The following is a 20,103-nucleotide window of genomic DNA, read 5'->3' on the forward strand; positions in this document are numbered from 1 at the left end:
ACAACATTGTAATGAACCTATACATTCAGACCTGTCACTGCAACAGTTATGAGCTGATCTGGTCTAATTAGCTGCTGCTGGGTAACAAGCGGTTGATGTTCACTGTTTCCCTTCTCTGATGTGGTCGGATGTTTGCTGATGTTCAAAGGTGAAGACGTCAACCTGCACCACAATCTGTGATATCGAGAAACAAACTTCCTATGCTGGCAGTTGTAAACAGCTGTACAGATGTTGTTCTGTGGCTGCATGATAAAAGTGAAGAAAACCACCTAAGGTTTTTTGACTACAATAAAGTTAGGTTTTTTGGTAAAGAGATAAGCACAAATGGGTCAACACTTTTCTTTCAGTGTGGGTTTTATTTATTAGAACATGGCATGAATGGAAAATAAACAAGAGAATCACAAACACATCAGAATACACAAAAAGCAGAGCTGCCCCGACATCACAGGGAAGCAGAAATTAAAACACAAAGATGGTGGTGCTTCATACTCAGGAGAGAAAATCTCATCATAATGGATTTTTCATGTTCGAGTGCAATACAATATTCATTACCGGACTCATGTCGTTCAGCAGTTGGTTACCAGTGAACGTGGGTTTGTGGGTTTCTGTTGTGTATCTGTGTGTGTGTGTGAGTGCGTGTAGTAGAGGTTGGAATGAGAGCATCTTTATAGGGTAAATTTCTTCTCCATGTTTGATTGAGTCTTGTGTAGCGTGCTGAAACCTCCGTCCCACGGCCTTGAGGGTCTGAGTCCAACAACACATCCGTCCTGAGGAGATTCTTCACTTTTTCATTTTTTTTATATAATTTGTGTTTTCTTAAAAAAAAAAAAATTAAAAATTTGTCCGCAGCATCAGGTTGAATTTGAGTCCCAGACTCTTGTTGATGTTACTGCAATTAATCCCATAGTTTTGGAAACTATTGTGTTTGATTTGCTTGTTTTAGTTCAAATAAAATCTCCTGAGTTAAACAAAGCTTTTGGAGTATTTAGACCAGACAACTCCAGTAAGTTTAAAGTCACAAATATTTGAGAAGAAACTCACAGTTTTGTGATGAAGAAACACCTCCTAATTTATGAGAAAATAACTCACAAACTACAGAGAAAGAGATGTACAATGCGAATCACAAATATGTGATTTTGTTGTTGTGAAATTTGCAACTTTAAACATGAATCATCAGAATTTTAAACACAAGAAAAATCAACCTCCCCCTCTCTTCTTTTTTAACCTACAATGGCCTTAATAGACCCTCATAAATATAAGCATTGGGATGTGATGTGTTGGGATGATGCACTGATCCTTGGGGCAGATGCGTTGCGACTCAGACCCGTCGTCTCCTGTAGCCCTTTCATTTCAGCTGCACTTCACAAGCACCAGCGCAGCCTCCACGTGAACCCTCACATGGATCACTGAGCCCAACCTCACAGAGATGGTTTTGCATAGACATCAATTCAATTCAAGTCAGACTCATGCAAACGGCCGGAAGGACACATGGACGACGGCCAGACAGTGAAAAGAAAGAAAAAAGAAGAGCGAAATGAAAATGTGTTGAGGACGGATGAATGAGGTGATTGAACACGGTGTCCACAGTTCAGTTCATCAACAAGGTTATCTGACTTTATAAAAATAAGTGAGCTTGTTTAATACACCACATCGTCGTTAGAGTTATTCTTAGAAACAAACAGAAGGAACAGAGAAACTTGACGCATCAACAACCCATTCAGTTTAATATTAATGTCTTTGTACACTCTTGTAGATTTGCCTGCCACTGTTGCTCTGCAGTATGTCGCTACTCGTGCGGCTCTCTTTAGTATTGCTTTGAGTTCACACTGTCAGTGAAGAGGGGGTCAGTGCAGCGACCGAGGCCTGTGTGTCTGTGTGTGTTTCTGTCTTGTATCTGTGTTTGCATTTTAAACCATTTCATCAATATAATCTTTGAGTGTATTTACGTGTATGTGTTTTTTTTGTGTGTGTGTGCGTTTGTATGTTAGTGAGGCCAAGCAAACATGCAGCATTAGTCTTTGACACTCTGGCAAGGACAGTAAACCGCACTGAGCATCAGATCAGTTGAAACAATGAAAAAAAGTTTATAATAAAATAAACATTGCTTTGCTACTTTCACACACAGAGACTCTGCCACAGAACTACTGGAAGTAGATTCATTAATTTATCAATCAATCAACAGTGCAATGTTTCACTGTTCCCGAGGTGGAACTGGTTTGACTGGTTATATAGCTGGCTTTGCCTGGTTACTCCAATGGTTCCCAGCTTTTATGTTAAAGGAAAAATAAAAAATAAAAATTAGAAAAATGTTTTGGGCAAATTTGTTTAGTTTTGTCCAAATAAAATGAAATTTTCATCAAATTTCAAGAGATTCAGCCAAATAGAATGTGGATTAATGCTCATCCACCACCATTATAAAATGTTACAAGAAGAATGTTACAATAGTCGGACTTTGTTGAGACAAACAGCAGGTGGCGCTCTTTCTCAAGTTCCCTTGTAAACCACTGCACTCTCTGCCGACAATTGTAAATTTTCTTAAAACTTCAACAAACTGCTGTTTAATTTCTGGCTTAAATGGATTAAAATTTAATTATTAAGACATTTAACATATCTACTACGGCAAATTACTGATTGATCTGATTGAACAATATATCAATCGATCAATATCAATGCATTAAGTAACATGAACAGGGGTCAACGCATTAAACTCTTTGCTCATAATTTGTGTCCAGAAAGTGACCAGGAAGTGACCAGTACGTGGATAGCTTGTTCTACTTGGCTGTAGTTGTGTGGCTGAGAGTTGAGAAGCAGGGCATAGATTTACAAACACATGTCCCCAAGTTTGAAAGTGTGTGTGTGTGGTCAAATGTCCAGTTTGAGCTCACAAAGTGAAAACACTACTCTTCTATCTAACAAAAACATCTGGTTATTAGCATTAATGTAACAGTGATATTTTTCCTAAAACAAAGTTATTTTTGTTCACACAACTAAAAAACAAACAAACAAGAAACAACAAACTCAAGTCCATTTTTACAGTATTTACCTGCAGCCATTTTGGAAAAAGGAACATTTATTTTTTTCTAAAACTGATCATGTAATACTCCTTTTAATAAGTTAAAAAATAATTTAAACAACACATCTGTGAACAAAAAAAGAAAAAAACTGACTGATAACGCACAAAAAACATTGTATGTTTAAAAACAAAACAAACAAACAAAAAACAACAACTTTATACTACAAACCCTGAAACTAAAGAGGAAGAAACAGAGGAAGGAAAAAGGAAAGATCCTATACAAGTAGACATCATTGTATACAAAAGCTGATTTGTTCAGCTCAGTGTTAGTGACAAGTGATATAAACTCTCTGAGGGAATATTTCATATTAGTCAATAAATACGAGAGTATACAATAGAATAAGGGAGGAAAAGAGAGCAGGAAACAGACGGGGGAGAAGCTGGATAGTCTCTATGGCTTTTACAGGCTGTGTGGCCCAAATAACCTTAAACATAATCATCATCATCAGACAGTAGCTTCAAACCAAGGCTGGGCCAACGTCCGGACAGTCGCTCTGATCAGGGCAGATACATGAGAGATGGAAAGTGGGATTACTGGAAAATGAGGAAGTGGTGAGCTCTGCTGAATTTGACTTCTTCCTCTTAAATATGTGGCTAACACTGGTCTCTGTGTGCAGTTTAACAGTGAGCTGCTTCTGCAGGAGGGAAATCATCTGTAATCAAAAGAGTCAGAATATTGGAGGAGTCTTAATAAAAAAAATAATAAAATAATAAAATAATATAAATATACATGTAAATAATAAAAGTCAGAATTTTACTTACAAAATGTCTTTATTCCTTTTGTGGTAATTTGATGTGATTATTAAAGAAGTCATAGTTTTAAGTGACATGTTTCAGAAGGGGAATTCCAGACGTCCTGTCACTGTCAAGATCTACTTAGATGTTATATATAAGAGCATTGCATCTGCTTTATTGATTAGTGGAATAGCCCAAAATGTAATTCTGTAAACATGATGACCTATTCTTGTGATATTTTGAATTTGTTCTTGAGAAATTATGACTTCATGTTATATTATGATAATTTTATTAAAGTATTATGATTTTATTCTCTGAATTACAACTTGTAGTTGTAACCTGGAGAGTTGGCTGGTTCTGGTCGGGCTCAAGTTTCACCTCAGGCTGAACCAGCGCCACAATTAACCTGTCAGACTGAAACACAGTGTTTCCTTGCTGAAGGTTTTTCTTTGCCGCTGCACAGTGAACATAAGTCAGTTGGCGGTGCGTGTTGGTTTTGTCACATACTGCTGACATGAGTAGCACTTAGTGTGTAATTAACTGAATGTGTGTGTGTGTGTGTGTGTGTGTGTGACTAACTTCCCTGCCATTGGAAGGTGTTAGCATCCTTACCACTGTCATCAATTGATGTGTATTAAAAAAAAAAAAGTATTTAAAGTTATAGTTATTTCTATTAAACATACATGATAATAAATGCACTGCAATGACAATGCAGCTAATAAATAGATTAAAAACCTGGTGAGAAACACTCACTTGATTATCTCTTCTCTCTCTCTCCACTTATTAGGCTAAATAATACATTATAAAATCTATAAAGCAGACATGTAGAAATCAAACTATGTGTTAAAATCTATTCTATTAAAAAAAAGGGCAGTAGAGGCAGAGAAGTGGGTGGCTTGCTCAATTTTCCCAATTTGTTTGATTTCTTCTGTTTCTGAGATGGGTTTTTGTTCTTAAAATCACAAATATATCTTCTAATGGATCCAATTTTTAAATAAAACATATAGCCCTTTGATTAGTGGAGCTTGCCCAGGAAGAAGCTCAACTCAGGCCCGAGACATTAACTTACTAAACTTAAATATTTTTTCTCTTATTTTTTCAATGGTGGAGAAAATGTTTGAGAAGACACAGTAACAGCCTGAGCGAGGCTGCACACAGAGACATGATCGATGACTTGTGTGAGTCTGGGTAAAACCAAATGGAGGCAGAAGCTGATGCACACCGGGACATGTCGGCCGACGTTGTGACTTATGGCTGTAGCTTGCTGTAGACGGTGGATCTACAGGTGAAAGGTGGGGAGGTGTCACCGACCCTGAGTGGTTTATTGGGTGAGTTCACGTCTGCACAGAAACGCGCAGCTGTGATGCACAAACAAACAAGGATGTAAAGCGGCGTGGCGACTGCGTGTAACGATCCATCTGCCTCACAACAAAGACTAACTGTACAGGATTGTCTGATCGTGCGGTTCTTTTTAAAATCACCACCAAAAATCTCCCTGGTGCTGCAGGATGATTATGAACTCTGAAGCTTCTATTTGCTCTTTAATTTATTTTGTCCATGTGGAGCTTAGATGGGATCAGCATGTTAATTTGAGCCTCTCTCATTTCCCATGATGAGAGCTGCTGCAGTGTGGAGTCACACAGAGGGCGCCTCCTGCACTGGGATCAGTGAACAAAAGCCTCTGACTTCATTTTGGATGTTAACGTGGATTAACTGAGGGAATAATGATGACTTCTCTTTCTGTAGAGAAGTTATAGTTTTGTCCGTTGTTTGGGGTTTTTCCACGTGTGCGAGGTCTGGCTACTAGTGTGGTGTTGCTGGTTTGGTTGGTGTGTTGACATGAGGCTACTACCTGAGTGTCTGCAGTTTAAAGTTTTTGTTCTTTTAAATATCAGCCTTTCATTTACTTATTTGTTTTTTTATCGTTTACAGATCAACTGCAGCTGAGTCAGAGAGGCGTTCAGTGTAGAATGTCTGTATCTGAGAGTTAAAAACATCTGATTAAGATGAATTTGAGCTCACAAACTGTTGCACAAATAAATTTATTTTACTTGAACAGGTGTGACCAGGGAATGTGAGCAGGACATTATACAGTTAAAAAATAAACTCTCTTATTCTCTCAAGACAAACTAGATAAAAATGTCAAAGCAAATCTTTGGTATTTCTGTACTTCAACATTTAGTTAAATCAAGAATCTTAAAACTGTTTTGGGAGGCTTTTGTTGTGAAGGAGTTGTAGAATATGCAATTGATTTCTCCCCGTTAGAGGAGCTGCTCATCAATAAAAACAGATGTGCACATCAGTTTTCAACACACTGAGCTGAACTGATGTGCAAGCGACAGACTCACACCTCCAACATGTCACCACGGTCACAACTGACCACTGCACCGTGGAAAAACCCAGTGTGTCGCTGTGCATGTCCCTGTGTGAAACCAAACATGTTCCACTGATCCCACTTTGACCATTTCAAGAAATAAGGTGGAGAAAGACAGAGAGAAGAAGTAAAAGAGTGTGACAGAGAGAGGAATGAAAGAAAGAAGAGTTAAAAGCAGGAAGTGAAACTGCCCTGTCCGGCTGAAGACCCACCCAGGAGCTACCTCAGAGACACAGGCTCCTCCTCCTTCGTTAGTACGGAGCAAACTTCTGTCTCTCTGGCTTCTTCATCCCATTGGCAGATGAGATCTTGGCCGTGTAGGACGCCAGGGCCGCTGCCGCGTGAGCCTGGCCTGCCGTCGCCGCCGTGGGCATGGAACCCGGCAACATTGGGGCCCCGATGGCCGCCGCCGCCGCTGCTGCTGCTGCTGCTGAGGCGGGAGGGGTGGAGAGTGCCAGGTAGGGGATGGATTTCACTCCCAGGAGGCTGGAGAGTGGGAGGGCGTAGGGAGCGCCCAGCATGGGAGCGTGGGGCAGTGTGGCGCCCATCGCTGCCAGGGGGGAGGAGGAGGAGGACGAGGCAGGGGGGGCGGGCTGGGTGAAGCTCATGGTCAGGTCAACGGGAGACGGCATGGAGGAGGACTGGGCGGTGGATTTGGCGGTCTCTAAACTGGAGGACGGGAACGGATGGGGGAGGAAGGGAGGTAGGTAGGTAGGTAGGGAGGGAGGGAGGGAGGGAGGGAGGAGGAGGAGGTGGAAGGAAGGGAGGGAGGGGACGGAGGGTGGAGGGACGGGTAGAGGGGTAAAGGAGAGGGAATTTTGGATGGAGAAGGGTTAGAGGGTTAAATCAAAGACATGTTAAAGAAATCAAGAGTAAGAAACTGAAAAGGAAAATGAACCGAAAACAAAGAGGATTTTTTTCTTCTTTTGGAGAGTAAAAATGAAACAAAGGAAATTTGACAAAACTAAAATCATAAGACAGGTGTGTTTTGCTGGAGGTTGCAACAGATTATTGTAGGGGAGTTCGCTGTACGGATGGGGGGTGTGCTGTTTAAGTTGGGGTGATGGCTTGGGAGGGGGCTTTGGGAGGAGGGAACAAAACCATTATAGATATATTAGGATGAAGGCTTCGTCAGATATGATGAAAATGATGAAGAAGCATAAAAAACCTGTACTACTCACTACACACAAACACACACATACACAGGTTAACAACTAGGATCTACAGTACATGAGTCTGAACGGGAACATTTAACAACAGGAAATAAAATAAAATGAACCAGGCTGCTCTTCAGTGTGAATGTGCCCTGTTGCCTCCTGCTGAGCTGCAGATTTAAAACGGACGCCCACTTCATGCACACGTCCTCTGATGCAACGCGAGTGACAACCAGGACAGAGCCAGCTGTGTGGTTATAATGTCTGCACAGAGCTGATACAACATCACTGTTGTATCAAACTGTTTCAATAACACGTAGGCTATGTTAAAACACACATAGAGTTAAAGTCGAGATGAGAAACAAAGAGCGAGTCTGACAAGGGCCAAATTGTGATGGTTAGACGACTGGGTCAGAGCATCTCAGAAACTGCAGCACTTGAGGGGTGTTCCTGGTCTGTAGTGGTCAGTAATGGCCCAAGGAAGGAACAATGGTGTGTTTCGATCCAACAGACAAGCTAATGCTCAAATTAATGACAAAGTTAATGCTGGTTCTGATAGAAAGGTGTCAGAATACACAGTGCATCTCAGTTTGTTGTGTATTTGGCAGCAAAAGGGACCAACATAATATTAGGCAGGCGGTCATGATGTTGGTGTTTTAGATGTCACCCAAGCAGGGACAGGCTCCTCAGAGCTGCAGCTTCATGCTCACTGCATGTGTATGAATGTAATGTTAGCTTGTCGCTGCTGAATGCTAAAGATGCTATTGGAGATTTTACTGTAGAAAAGAGCAGCAGCAGGTTAGAGTGACAACAACAATAAGAAAAGAAAAGAAAAGAAAAGAAGCCTATAGTTCAGTTTCATGCTTCCTGTCAGAGTGGAACTTCAGCTCTCTAAAACACTGGACATTTATTTATATTCATTGTAAAAATCACAAAGTCTCTGATTTTATTCTTCGACTTCAGGAAACAAACACACCCCGCCTACACACACACACACACACACACACACACACACACACACACACAGCTGGTAATAACATGCAACCTGTTATCTGGATACATTATCTGGATATTTACAACACCTGGATGAAATGATGATTCTTGACTCTGGTTGGTTTTCATATGTAAATTATCTGCAGGGTGAGGGGTTTGATCAGGATATACATCAGACCACCTGCAGATGTGGAGCGTGTGCATTAATCTACATCTTCCCTTTTACAGATGAACGCTAATATCAAGTGTAAACATCATTTTAGCTTGTAACAGCAGGACTGCAGCAGGGGATTTCTCCCCCTCCCCCACCCATTTACATCTTCTGCCAAACTGTGTCATTTCCTGTTCTCAACAAAGTGTATTTAAAGACAGTGGGAAAGATGTTCAAGGCAAAAAAAGAGCCTTTTTTTTTTTTTTTTTAAATAACCAAAACTACTCCTTGTTACTGATATGACAAACTGACTCAGTGAGCAAATGAACTCTTCAGTCAAATGAACGAGTGATTGGAAACATTCACTGCATCTGTTCGGGCTGTGACTTCTTCCCTCTTCTCTCCACTCTGTGGTGGGAGCGTTTGTGTCTGACGGGTTCCCTGATTGCACGTGAAGCTCCTGAGGGAGCGCGCTCCGAGGCGTGAATAATCAACAGCAGATAAAAGGGAGTCACGTTCAGATCAGAGCGGTCATCCTCCATTTGTCACTGCCTCAGCCGCATAAAGCAAACATGCTGCTCAGAGTTCCTCCAGCACAGAGAGGGGGAAGTTGTGCGACTGCATCACAGAAGATAAAAGTCTATTCACTTTAACATTATGTATTGACCTGAAAATAGGATGATAATTTCATCTGGAAATTTTGTTTGAAAACATGACGATAGGCAATTCAGATAACAACATTGGATATTTCCTTTGTTTTTGATAGACTGTTGCATTATGGATTGTTTGTCACCTCAATGTTGCTAGGCTAGCAAGTGTTTGTTCAATAATAATGAACATGGTGACATTTCCCTAGCCAGGCTAGCGCCGCCTACTGGTTCCGGCAAATTTAATTTGCCTCAACCATGTAGTCAGGAAACTAGCAATGCGTTTCGGTTTGCTCCGTCCGCTCAGCGAACAGACGGGTAAGTGAAGGCGATGACGTTGAACTCAAGCGCTCAAGATTAACCTATGATCTTAACCGGTGTATAGCACACGTGACCACCAAGCAGCAGCGATTAGTTGAAGCAAATGTAAGCAACCGCCTCCCGGAAGCAAACGAATCCCTATGGCTCGTGTTCAGACGCTACATGAAATGTAATGAAATAAGCGGCTGATGCATCAGGCTAACATTTCCCACCATTTGCAATGTTTTTCATATAATTGTTAGAAAAGAATCAATAACATCTTAGATTAACATAATATTGTATATTTCAATAATATCCCCATCATACAGTTTATTATGGTAATGTGATAACATTGTATATTGCATCATAGTGAATTTCCCCTAGGGGATAAAGATGAATAAAGTATGTGTTTATCTGACTCGTTATACAATTATATCACAATAATATTGCAATATATTGTAAGAATTGTGACATTCGGCTGTCACATGTTTACCTACTAAGTTTAGTTTTGAGTAGGGATGGGCCATAATGGGACCCATAATGATCATCAATGGGACCCATAATGATCATCTACTAGTGTATACTAATAATAGACATGATGGCTATTTTGTTAATTTCTCAAATACTGAAAGCAAAACCAATATCTTATTGATACATTGGTCTTCAGGTTTATCAGGTTTGTTAAGTATTGGGTTTGGTACCAATCCCTGGGTCCCAATCTCTTGGGTTTGTGTAACAACTTTTGCTGTAGAAGAGAAAAGAAATGACCCAGGGAGGAAATATGACAAACACGTGTAAGAAAATACTATTCTGACACCTCAATGGTCTGACAGGACAGAAAGAGTCTGGGAGACTATACAGTAATGTGGATTTGTGTGTGTTACCGTCGTTCTTGTTTCACTTCCCTGAGACAAACTGCTTCAAAGACAACAACTTTGTTTCCCTGGGGTTAACAGGATCTTAGGGAAACTTTCCCAACAGAATGAGTGTAAAGTGTTTCTAGTCCTCAGAGCCTTTTTCTCTTCTCTCCTATATTCAGGTGGATACAGTAGGCCTATATTTTTTGCGCTACTGCAGTGCAGATTCTCGCTTGATTTAGAGGAGAGATGATGTCAAACGAGTGGAGGTCTGATGAGAAAAATTAGTTAATGTAGAAACTTTGCAGTGTTGATGAACAGCTGTCAACTGAAGCTCAACTATTTAGCGCTGATTCGGTTCCCAGTTTGAATTTACCTGCTGATCTGTGGTCAGCCAGTCACAGCCCTGACCTGCAGAGGCAGCAGCTGGAATAAGCTTTGACAGATAGTCTTATCTGTTCGGAGACTGATTAAAAAAATATAATGGAAAAGAGCAGATTTGTCACGGACACTCCAGCGTCATCGTCACCTTGGCTGACCTGACATTTCAGACTGAATGAGGCCGACCCTTCCTTACATTCGTTTTACGCTGTGTGTGTGTGTGTGATTTCTCTCCACTGTCAGTGGCAGGACGAATGGTTAAGTGAAATATCAATTTCACCCCGAGTCCAATCATGAATTTGCATATTCATAGTGGTTGTAACTTGTATTAAAGCTGCAGACAGTCTGTATCTCATGTCGCTCTCATTCACAGCCTCAATTAAACGGCTCGGTGAAGGAGCGACTGACATGATCTCTATGTCTGATGTAGAGCTTAATTTCCTTTTATCATGTAATGATTCTCATGTGACATTTCTACAGACATACTTCATGATGCCTGCAGTCATGCCACAAAAAACGTAAAGGTTGTATTATTGTATGCTTCCCCTGTGTTTTATTTTGAAGTGTTGATCCATACGAAGTTGTAAAATCATATCGATGGTAGCTGCTTTGCTGTGACATCACAAAGTCACAGAAGGCTCAGTTTCTGAATACAGGATGAGCGCATTTCTCTGTGGACTGCACCTTTGATACTTTCACAGTATAGAACCTGGATGTACTTTATGATCACACCACACATGGACATCAACCTTTATACTGTATGGAGCTTGGAAGATGCAAGATGAACATCTGGTCACCGCCACCGCAAGTAATAAACTATCATGACAGTCTGAAGGTGACCATGCAGTTGAAGGGGTTTACTTCAATTGTTGCTGGAGATGTAACACTTAAAAACAATCTTAAAAATGATCCGCCATTGCGTCACCATGTAAAGGGTGAAAACACAAAAGTCTGCTCTGATTTCTATGACCTGTGGAGGGCACGGAGGAGAGCATTATGATGGCCGGCATACAGCCTGCCGGAAATCAAGAAGAATAAGAAGAGGAAAAAACCTGGGTTGTACACAGGCGTGCGGACTTGGTCGTGTTGTGTGTTGTGTGTTGTGGCACACTGCCACTAAGGCGCCTGGTGTGCATACAACATTGAAATCCACAGACTTTTCCAGATTTCCACCCCAAAAACGCTCGTCAGGAAAGTGAGAACGCAACGCCACTTTTGCGTTTTCTGTTCAGATCGTTTCCGTGTGAACGTAACCTAAATCAACAATTACCTTGTTATAATGAAAGAGATATGACACTTTACAGTGATCTGATTAATCACAGGTAGACCTACAGTAAATAGCCAGAGCTTTTATAGTCCTGTTGCAGCTGTTCTGGCACTGGTGGAGACCCAGTCTTGGTCTTTGTTGAGTTTTTCACTGACAGGTCTAATAAGCAGGGGCGTGTCTATGTCCATTCATGGCGACTTGTGCTTCCAGTTCTAACCAGTGTTTCAATATGTTGGCAGGCTGCAGCTCTAATGTCTGCATGATGCTGCCAGCTACTCTGCTCTCAGGTTCATTACTGGTGATGCTTATGACACTCAACACTCATCACTGCATCCTGAATAAAAAGGTTGGGTGGTTCTCTCTCTTACTCTGAGAGACAGGATTTGCATACTGTATTTATTTATTTACAAAGCCAACAAAGTTAGTTTGGTCTACTAGAGTAGATTACATCACACCAGGACTAATGACTGACCGTTGTTCCAGGTCAAAAATATTTTGGTACTTTGTGGTCATTTCAGATTCTTAATCTCTGTTTGTACCTGTTTTCATTGATTATAACTGATATTTTTATCCATTGACATTAATGTTAACGAGGCGCTTCACTTTGAATGAATTAAACAGAAACCGATATTGAAACATATTCTGTTTAAACTAAAACAGGAATATGTGAAACATGTGAAACCCTGCCTGTTTACAGATTTTGAGTGTTTTACAATCTTTCACTGATTAAAACTTTCACCTGGATCCTTCCAGATCTCACACCCTTTTATCTGTCTTTGTGACTGTTAGTAGTTGCCAATAAAGTTGAGTTAAACTCTGATTAAATTACATACAAATTTGATTATTCGGTGAGATGAAAACAGTTGGCTGCATGGTGATGACAATCATTATTAATACTATTAGGATTTGCACTGAAGCAGTTATGCACTTTTGGAGGTTTCAATCCATCCTGTGTTCTCATTCAGTGCATGAAATGACTGTCTCATCTTGACTTATTAAAAAAATTAAAAAAAACCCAACCAATACTGACCCAGGGATCAGGAGATCTAAATTTTCTCTGATGGAAAAGTTATTGAGCCAGGAACCTGCTGTGGGTCCTTCAGTTCAGACCATTAAATCAAATCATGGTCCTTTTCTTTGTAGATCCTCTCCCGTGTTGATACTTACCATGAAGTGATTAGGTACTGGGCCAGGTTGATGGCAATTGGTGTGCCAGTGATGGTGACGTGGCGATCGCTGGTGCTGTCAATCTGACTGCCGATCTTGATCTGAGCTCCTGATACTTGCCGGATCTCATTTATCTTGGTGCCTTGGCGACCGATGATTGAACCGATCAGCTATGAGAAGAATGGGAGAGAGGGTTTAAGATTAGAGACCATATGCCAAAAGGACTTATAGATAGACATACAGATATTTCCGTCTGGATCAATGTGGATTGACCAACCAACCGATAGACTGTCAACGACCAGCCAATCAACCAACCAATCGAGAGACCAATCGTCTGACCATCCAACCAACCGACCAGCCAACAGACCCACTGACCAATAAACCAACTGACCGACCAACCTGATTTAATTTTGCAGATGTAAATCAGCATTTCTAGTGTGTTTTTACTAGTACTTTCAATGACTTTCTGACCATAGACACATGTGGGAAAGCTACAACAAACACCCCTGAATGCATCACAATCCAGCACAGCAGCAGTGACTGAACCAACCCAGGCTCAACACAACCTGAACAGAACAAGCTACATCATTAACTTATTTTCTTTGCTGATGTCAGACCTTCTGAACCCACACCTACACTGCATCTATCTCTGTGGTTCATTTTTCAGCCTTTCCATCCATCCACCCCTCCATCCTGTTACCTTTTCTGTGTCTAAGAATATAAAATAGCAACAGGTGGTGAACTCAGCTGTCCGCCAGGAGCTTTGTGTGTGTGTGTGTGTGTGTGTGTATGTGCTATACTTGGCCCGGCAGGGGTTTTGTCATACAGTAGGTGTCACCGTAACAACAGACTGATATTTACTGTGGTGTCAGCCCCAGAATATAAACATCTCTCATTACCACCTGCATGTGAAGGTTGCACCACTGCCCTTAACACCATAAAACCTGGTGTCTGCACACAAACCAGACAGGAAGTTGATAACATGGACGAAATTTTGATTTTAGAAGTGGGGGGGACATATTTTAATAAAACCCAAACTCTTTCAGTTTCTTACAGTTCCCCCCCCCCCCCCCTCTCTCTCTCTCTCTCTCTCTCTGTGTGTGTGTGTGTGTGTGTGTGTGTGTGATTGTGTGTGTGTGTGCGTGCGTGCGTGTTAATGTGTATCTCTGTGTGTACACGTGCGCAGGCTGCGCAGATGCACACTCACGTCCACACTTCACACACGCACGGTGCAGAAATTATTTTCCAGACTGGACAGACTAGTTGTAGAAGAGGTGTAGCCTACATTCAGGGGGGAAATATCAATATGATATCAAAAGAAAACGAAATTCGTTTTATAAAGCCAGTATTTAGGAGCAAACTAGTGTAAAAACAGAGTCGCTGTGCTCTTCATGTAAAGCGCCGACGTGAGCACGCGGGGGGGGGGGGGGGGGCAGCTCCACCTGACATATCAAACAAAGATCACTAAGGACTATGGATGTTGCCGTAAAAGAGAGAGAGAGAGAAAAAAAAGGTCGTTTATACGGTGGAAACCTGGCTTTACAGGCGGGGGCGGGGTTCCTACGGTATGCCCCCCCCCCCGTCCCCCTGCCTCGCGGAGGCTGCGGGGTGCAGCCTACTTCATGGCCCAGAGTAGCTGTTAAAAGACTAAGACAAATGTAACACCTATACAGCTCTAATTAACGCTTTATTACAGTTCGTCCAATGAACGACTCATGGCGGTTATAGGTATATAGTGTGCAATGGCGGTGCTAGTGTTAATACAGTGTAACATTGTTTGTGGACGGTAAAAACAGCGGGGGACAAAAACGGCGTTTTGAAAAAGTGGGGGGGACATGTCCCCTGCGTCCCCCCCTAAAATTACGTCCGTGGTTGATAATGACAGAATTCAAAGTTGCAAATAACAGGAGAAAACTTGTGACAAATGACTCAACAACATGAAGATGCCTTTCCTCCACTTCTTCCTCTGCTCTAAAATAACATGTATTTAAATGACTTAAATGTTATGAGAGGCAGTGACAGCAGAGTGAGGGGAATATAATGAGGGGGGATGTAAATATAATCCAATTAAAACAGAAAAACAATGGTAGATTTGTCTGAGCCCTTTAAGGCTGGTATGGTGTAAAGAATCATCATTAACCCTTGTTACAGCTCATTAGCCTCAAATCCATCATATTAAAGAACATATAATGTTAATTAACTTTGGCATTTATACTTAATTATGTGTTTACTTGTAAAGAAAATTAAAAGACGGTAAGAACAGTAATAATACTTTGCTTAAGAGGGAAGTCATTTAAAGTTAATGACCTGAAATGTAATTCTCTTTTTACTTATGAGTGTTTTTTTTCCTTGTGTTCACAGTGAAATCATTGCTTGATTTCAACATTCGAAAAAGTTTTCTTTTCTTGAGATCAAAATAAAGAGAGTTAATTCTGTCAAGATGAAAAATTTAGTAAATTCGGGAAAGTGAAATATAAAACAGGAAATAAATAAAGAAGCAAAGAAGGTCCAAGTCTGCTGCATTTGCGTCCAGGTCTGAGTCACCAAAGAAGAGTCAATTTCTGCACTCTGTTAATTGACATAATATACATTCATATATGTCAAGAGACCTGAAGGTCGTGATTCAAGCCAGTCACTCTTTAATTTAGTTTTGATAGTGATGATGCTAAAATGTCACTCAAACGGCTTGCACATGCAACACCAATGCATGTGACTGATTATGTATCTTTGGAAGCATCTGCATTAGTTAGATGTTTAGGTCAGAGTCTCAGACAAACATGCAGACCTGGTTGGGATCAAGTCTTCCAGGTTTTGGTGTTTCTCCTCAGCAGTGGAGGGTTCTTCTCTGTTCTCAATAATTTCTGAATGAAAGTTCTCCGTTACAAACACTGACTCAGGGACTCTGATGCAGAACCCTCCGTTGATCCTCTCACTTTTATCTGTGTGACCCAGATCTTTCTCTTAGTCAGGCTTTCTGCCTCTTCTAGCTCACTGGATTCTTTTTTTTTTACTGCTTCTGTCATTCTGTGCCTTTCATTCCTTTATTCCCCCCTCTCTCTCTCTCTCCTTCTGTAATCTTTACCTTTCCCTCTCTCCACTTCCTCCTCTCTCTGCAAAAACATTCCACTCCCCACAAGTAACGGGCTCTGTTGGAGGAGATCTGCTCTGTGGGCTATTCATGGAAAGAGGCCTGATAATGAGAGAGCGCTACAATGATATGTAGGAGACAGAAGACAAAGTGTCAGCTGACAACAACCAGGTCAGGACCATTTGTGTGAAATCCACCTTTAGCCACCGTTCGACCCCTCAAACGGCCTCATTGAATCACAGGCGGTGAGTTAGAACAGCAGAGGCGCCAGTCAGCCGTCCTGTGAAAAATTCATATCTCCAGGTTTAGCCTGTATGTTATTATAGTCTGTCCATCCATGATCCATACCACTTATCCTTATAGGGTCATAAGGGGGACGTTGGAGCCAATCCCAGCCGATGGTGAGTGAGGGCGGGATCTCGAGTCTATCACAGGGCTGACATACAGAGATGAATAATAATTCACACTTACAAGTCACAAGTTAACCTACATGAAATGTGGAAGGAAGCTGAAGAACCCGTAAGAAGCCTACTAGTAATTGTGAAATCAAATTAATGCTGAAAAAAAAAGTCATCTTCTTTTAATATTTTTTGTGCACTTTTCTTTAACCAGTCTCCAACCTGAACAATCCACACAAGTCTTTCATCCCAAGTCTCTGATAGCAGCGTTTCCTGAAATAGTGGCCGTTATGGTGGCAGGTGTCCTGGTCCTTGGTTGTCATGGTTACAATCAGAAATGGTTGTAGCTTGATTATGTTTAGGCACAAAAACAACTTGGATAGATTTAAAAAAAAAAAAAAAAAAAAGGAAGTGTGGCTTGGGCTAAAATAAGAACTTTGTCAACATACAATCTTTGTCATCATGGTTACAATGATAATAAAGCAGCAATAGATGTTGAATGGTCATATGGGAGGGAAATCCGTGTTTTGTTGATCCACCCATTCATCATGACCCCTCTCAGACTCTTTTGCTCCTGTTATGACTATGAACTAGATGTTGCCTAGCAACAAAATCTAACTATGGGTCATAATGATCAGCTGCACAGAACCACATACTATCTAAATGTCTATTGAAAAAAACAAACAAAAAACAATTTCTTTGTGACACACTTAAAACTGTGACTTGGCTCTAAATGTTTAATCAGGAACATCGTGGCTTCACTACATATCTAAGTCCTGACTTCCCCAATTTTCTACTGCGGTAAAATAGACGCCGTAGCCCTCACTGTGAGAACAAGCTTTGGCTTTTTACTCTTTCTGCAAGACTGACAGCTCTGGAGATACAGGGTTTTTTTTTTCAGGACTGTGTACAGTGGTATAGTCCCCTCTCTCCAAGCGGCTTTATGTAAGTGCTATGGGTAAAAATCAGCTTGAAGCTGAGGAGGAAGAGGACGAAGAGAGGGCTATTTTTGGGTGATTCCCTGCTGCCCTTGTAATTTGGAAAAGGTTTATTGAAGGAGAGAGAGAGAGGGAGAGGGGTAAAGAGAGAGAGAGAGAGGGAGAGAGAGAGAGGGGTAAAGTGAGAGAGAGAGAGAGAGAGAGAGAGAGAGAGGGAGGGTTGCTGTTAAATCTCTAACTGTGAGAGCTATAGGATGTCATTAAGCTGCTCTGCTTGGCCCTGCTCAGTGAAACACACACACACAACCCGACACACAAACAAACACATCACACACACTCACATACACAGTCTCTTAAGCTTTTATTGTGTTACTGGTTTTCTTATTCTCACTCCATTATACACATGTAAGCTGTGTGTATGTGCGCGTAGGGCTGCACAATGTAATCGAAATTGCAGTGTGGCCGTGTGCAATATCCAAATCACAAGGGCTGCAATTTTTCAAAGGTAAAATGTGTCACATCATTGTTGTGCATTGTTAGCCCCATAAGTGTTGTGTTGTTACGGAGATGCTCATATATATGTACAGTCACTGTACAGAGACCTGAATGGAAGTTGAAACTGATGGCTAATTTGTACATGAAAGGTGGTGGCACCTGCAGAGGTGTGGATTATCTTGTCAGAGCTCCAGAGTAGAGTTTCCTGTGAAACCGTGACCTCCCGCTCCCCCGTCTGTCCTTTACTGTGCCAATGAGAGCTCATATATAAAGACATGAACTGAACACAATTGGTTGAGGAGAGAGCCAAACGAAGGAATGAACGAAGCCTCAGGGCACAAACAGCTCGGAAAACACTGCGCCCTTGGTTTGAGAGCTCGGTGCAGCAAGAGTGCTGTATATATTCTATCTGCTGTATTCTGTTGTTTATTATAGCGTGTCTAATTGACTTCCCTTTGAATCTGATCTCTGAATCACCACCCACAACTCTGATATGTGCAGTTTCTGTTTTTTTTTCTCCTTGAGACAAATAAGTGGATGATTCTGCAGACTTCAAACCCTAATAAACTCTAGGTATAAACTAGTTATGGAGTAACTAAAACACTCAGAGAAGGTCAGAGAGAGACTGAGGTCTGTGACAGGAAACATGAAAGTCAGACGGGCTATTAGAGATCTTTAAAAAGTTAAACCCAGACTGACCCAGAGAGAACCTGAGCAGACATGCATGAATGCATTTTGAAAGAGGAAGGTCGACCTGAGCGCAGGAGGAACCAACCTGGAGATAATTAAAGAAAGTCCAAGACGACCTTCTCAGGACAGGTTCTGCTCAAAGACAACTGAAACAATAACTTCTCTTTAGCTAAATTTACGACTAAGGTCCTGGGTCAGCTCGATCCATTCATGAGCAAGACCTCACTGTTGATTTTTACCTCTCACACTCTAAGCTCTATGGATATAGGTCAATGTGCAGCTTCAGGTTCCTGACTCATCAATAATTTAGATTGAACAAGGTCTTTTTGAAGTGAGCATGCACAGAAAGGATGCACATCTGCCTGCGGCAATTAAGTCTCATACAGTATAAAGGTAGATGTCCACTTGTGTGATTATGAAGCAGGTCTAGATTCTATATCAATACTGAGAAAGTATCAAAGTCCACAGAGAAATGCACACAGCCTGAAACTGAGTATTAAAACCAGCCGTCAGGATCTTTGTTGTTTTACTTTGAAAATTAGGCTAATTAGATTTGAGTTATGAAAAGCAAGCAAAAGAACTCAGGAGTTCCTGTCACTTTATGGTGTCAAAATGAAACAGTCACCGCTCTCAATCACGACCCCACGACCTCTTTGAGAACTGATTCATAAGAATATATAGCTATGGTTTTGAGAACTAAAAACCAAATCTTAACATTAACAGTAGTGACAACAGGTCAGTGTCAGGAGAGAGGCTCAGTCTCACTTCTGATTGGCTGACTATTTTCTGAGTGAACCAATAAAAATAGAGACGATTTCAGGTAAAACACTCCCAGAAACCAAATCCTGCAAGTGTTGAATAGTGGGTCCAAGTGGGCAGGGCTTTGTGAATGCTTTGTCATGACATCATAACGTCACAGAAGTCCTGGCAGCTGGTTTGAAGACTGAGTTTCTGAATACAGGATGTGTCCACTTCTCCGTGGACTGAGGTTTTTCACTGTATAGTATAGTACTGTGTTTCTTTTTCCAATGATTAACATGTGAATTCTTTTGAACACAGATTTTGTAATGTAACATTTCTAATTTCATCTCTTCTTCCTGTGCATTACAGAACTGATGTCATTTGTGAGTCATTTTATCCTAATAAATGATCATGGTGTCAGTTTATTTTCACTTAAGCAGATGCTCTTGACATTTCTCAGTGATGTGCTGTTTGAAAGTTTCTTATTAAATGGCATACTAACAACAACTTGAGCCTGACTCACTGACAGTAATAAAGGCATGGTGCGTGTTCAGGTTTGTGAGCCTTGATACTTATCAGACATGTGTGTGACATCAGTGTGCTGCAGAAAAATTGGTATCCACTTCTGTTTTAAACCCAGTGTTTTGGCTGCAG

General features: G+C 41.2%; 1 protein-coding gene across 1 annotated transcript in view; it reads right to left on the reverse strand.

Annotated features, from left to right (window-relative positions):
• Window positions 1-6,433: 6,433 nt before the first annotated feature.
• Window positions 6,434-20,103, reverse strand: part of pcbp4 (poly(rC) binding protein 4) — a gene marked incomplete at its 3' end in the record, with an annotated part of 67,533 nt that continues 53,863 nt past the window's right edge. The window contains exons 12-13 of the mRNA XM_083971635.1: window positions 13,100-13,269; window positions 6,434-6,851 (exon numbers count right to left, since the gene is read on the reverse strand). Coding sequence (XP_083827761.1) covers window positions 6,434-6,851; window positions 13,100-13,269 — 588 coding nt within the window. The remainder of the gene's footprint in view (window positions 6,852-13,099; window positions 13,270-20,103) is intronic.

The sequence above is a fragment of the Trachurus trachurus genome (genome assembly GCF_905171665.1).
Source record: "Trachurus trachurus genome assembly, chromosome: 5".
NCBI classification, from domain to species: domain Eukaryota; kingdom Metazoa; phylum Chordata; class Actinopteri; order Carangiformes; family Carangidae; genus Trachurus; species Trachurus trachurus.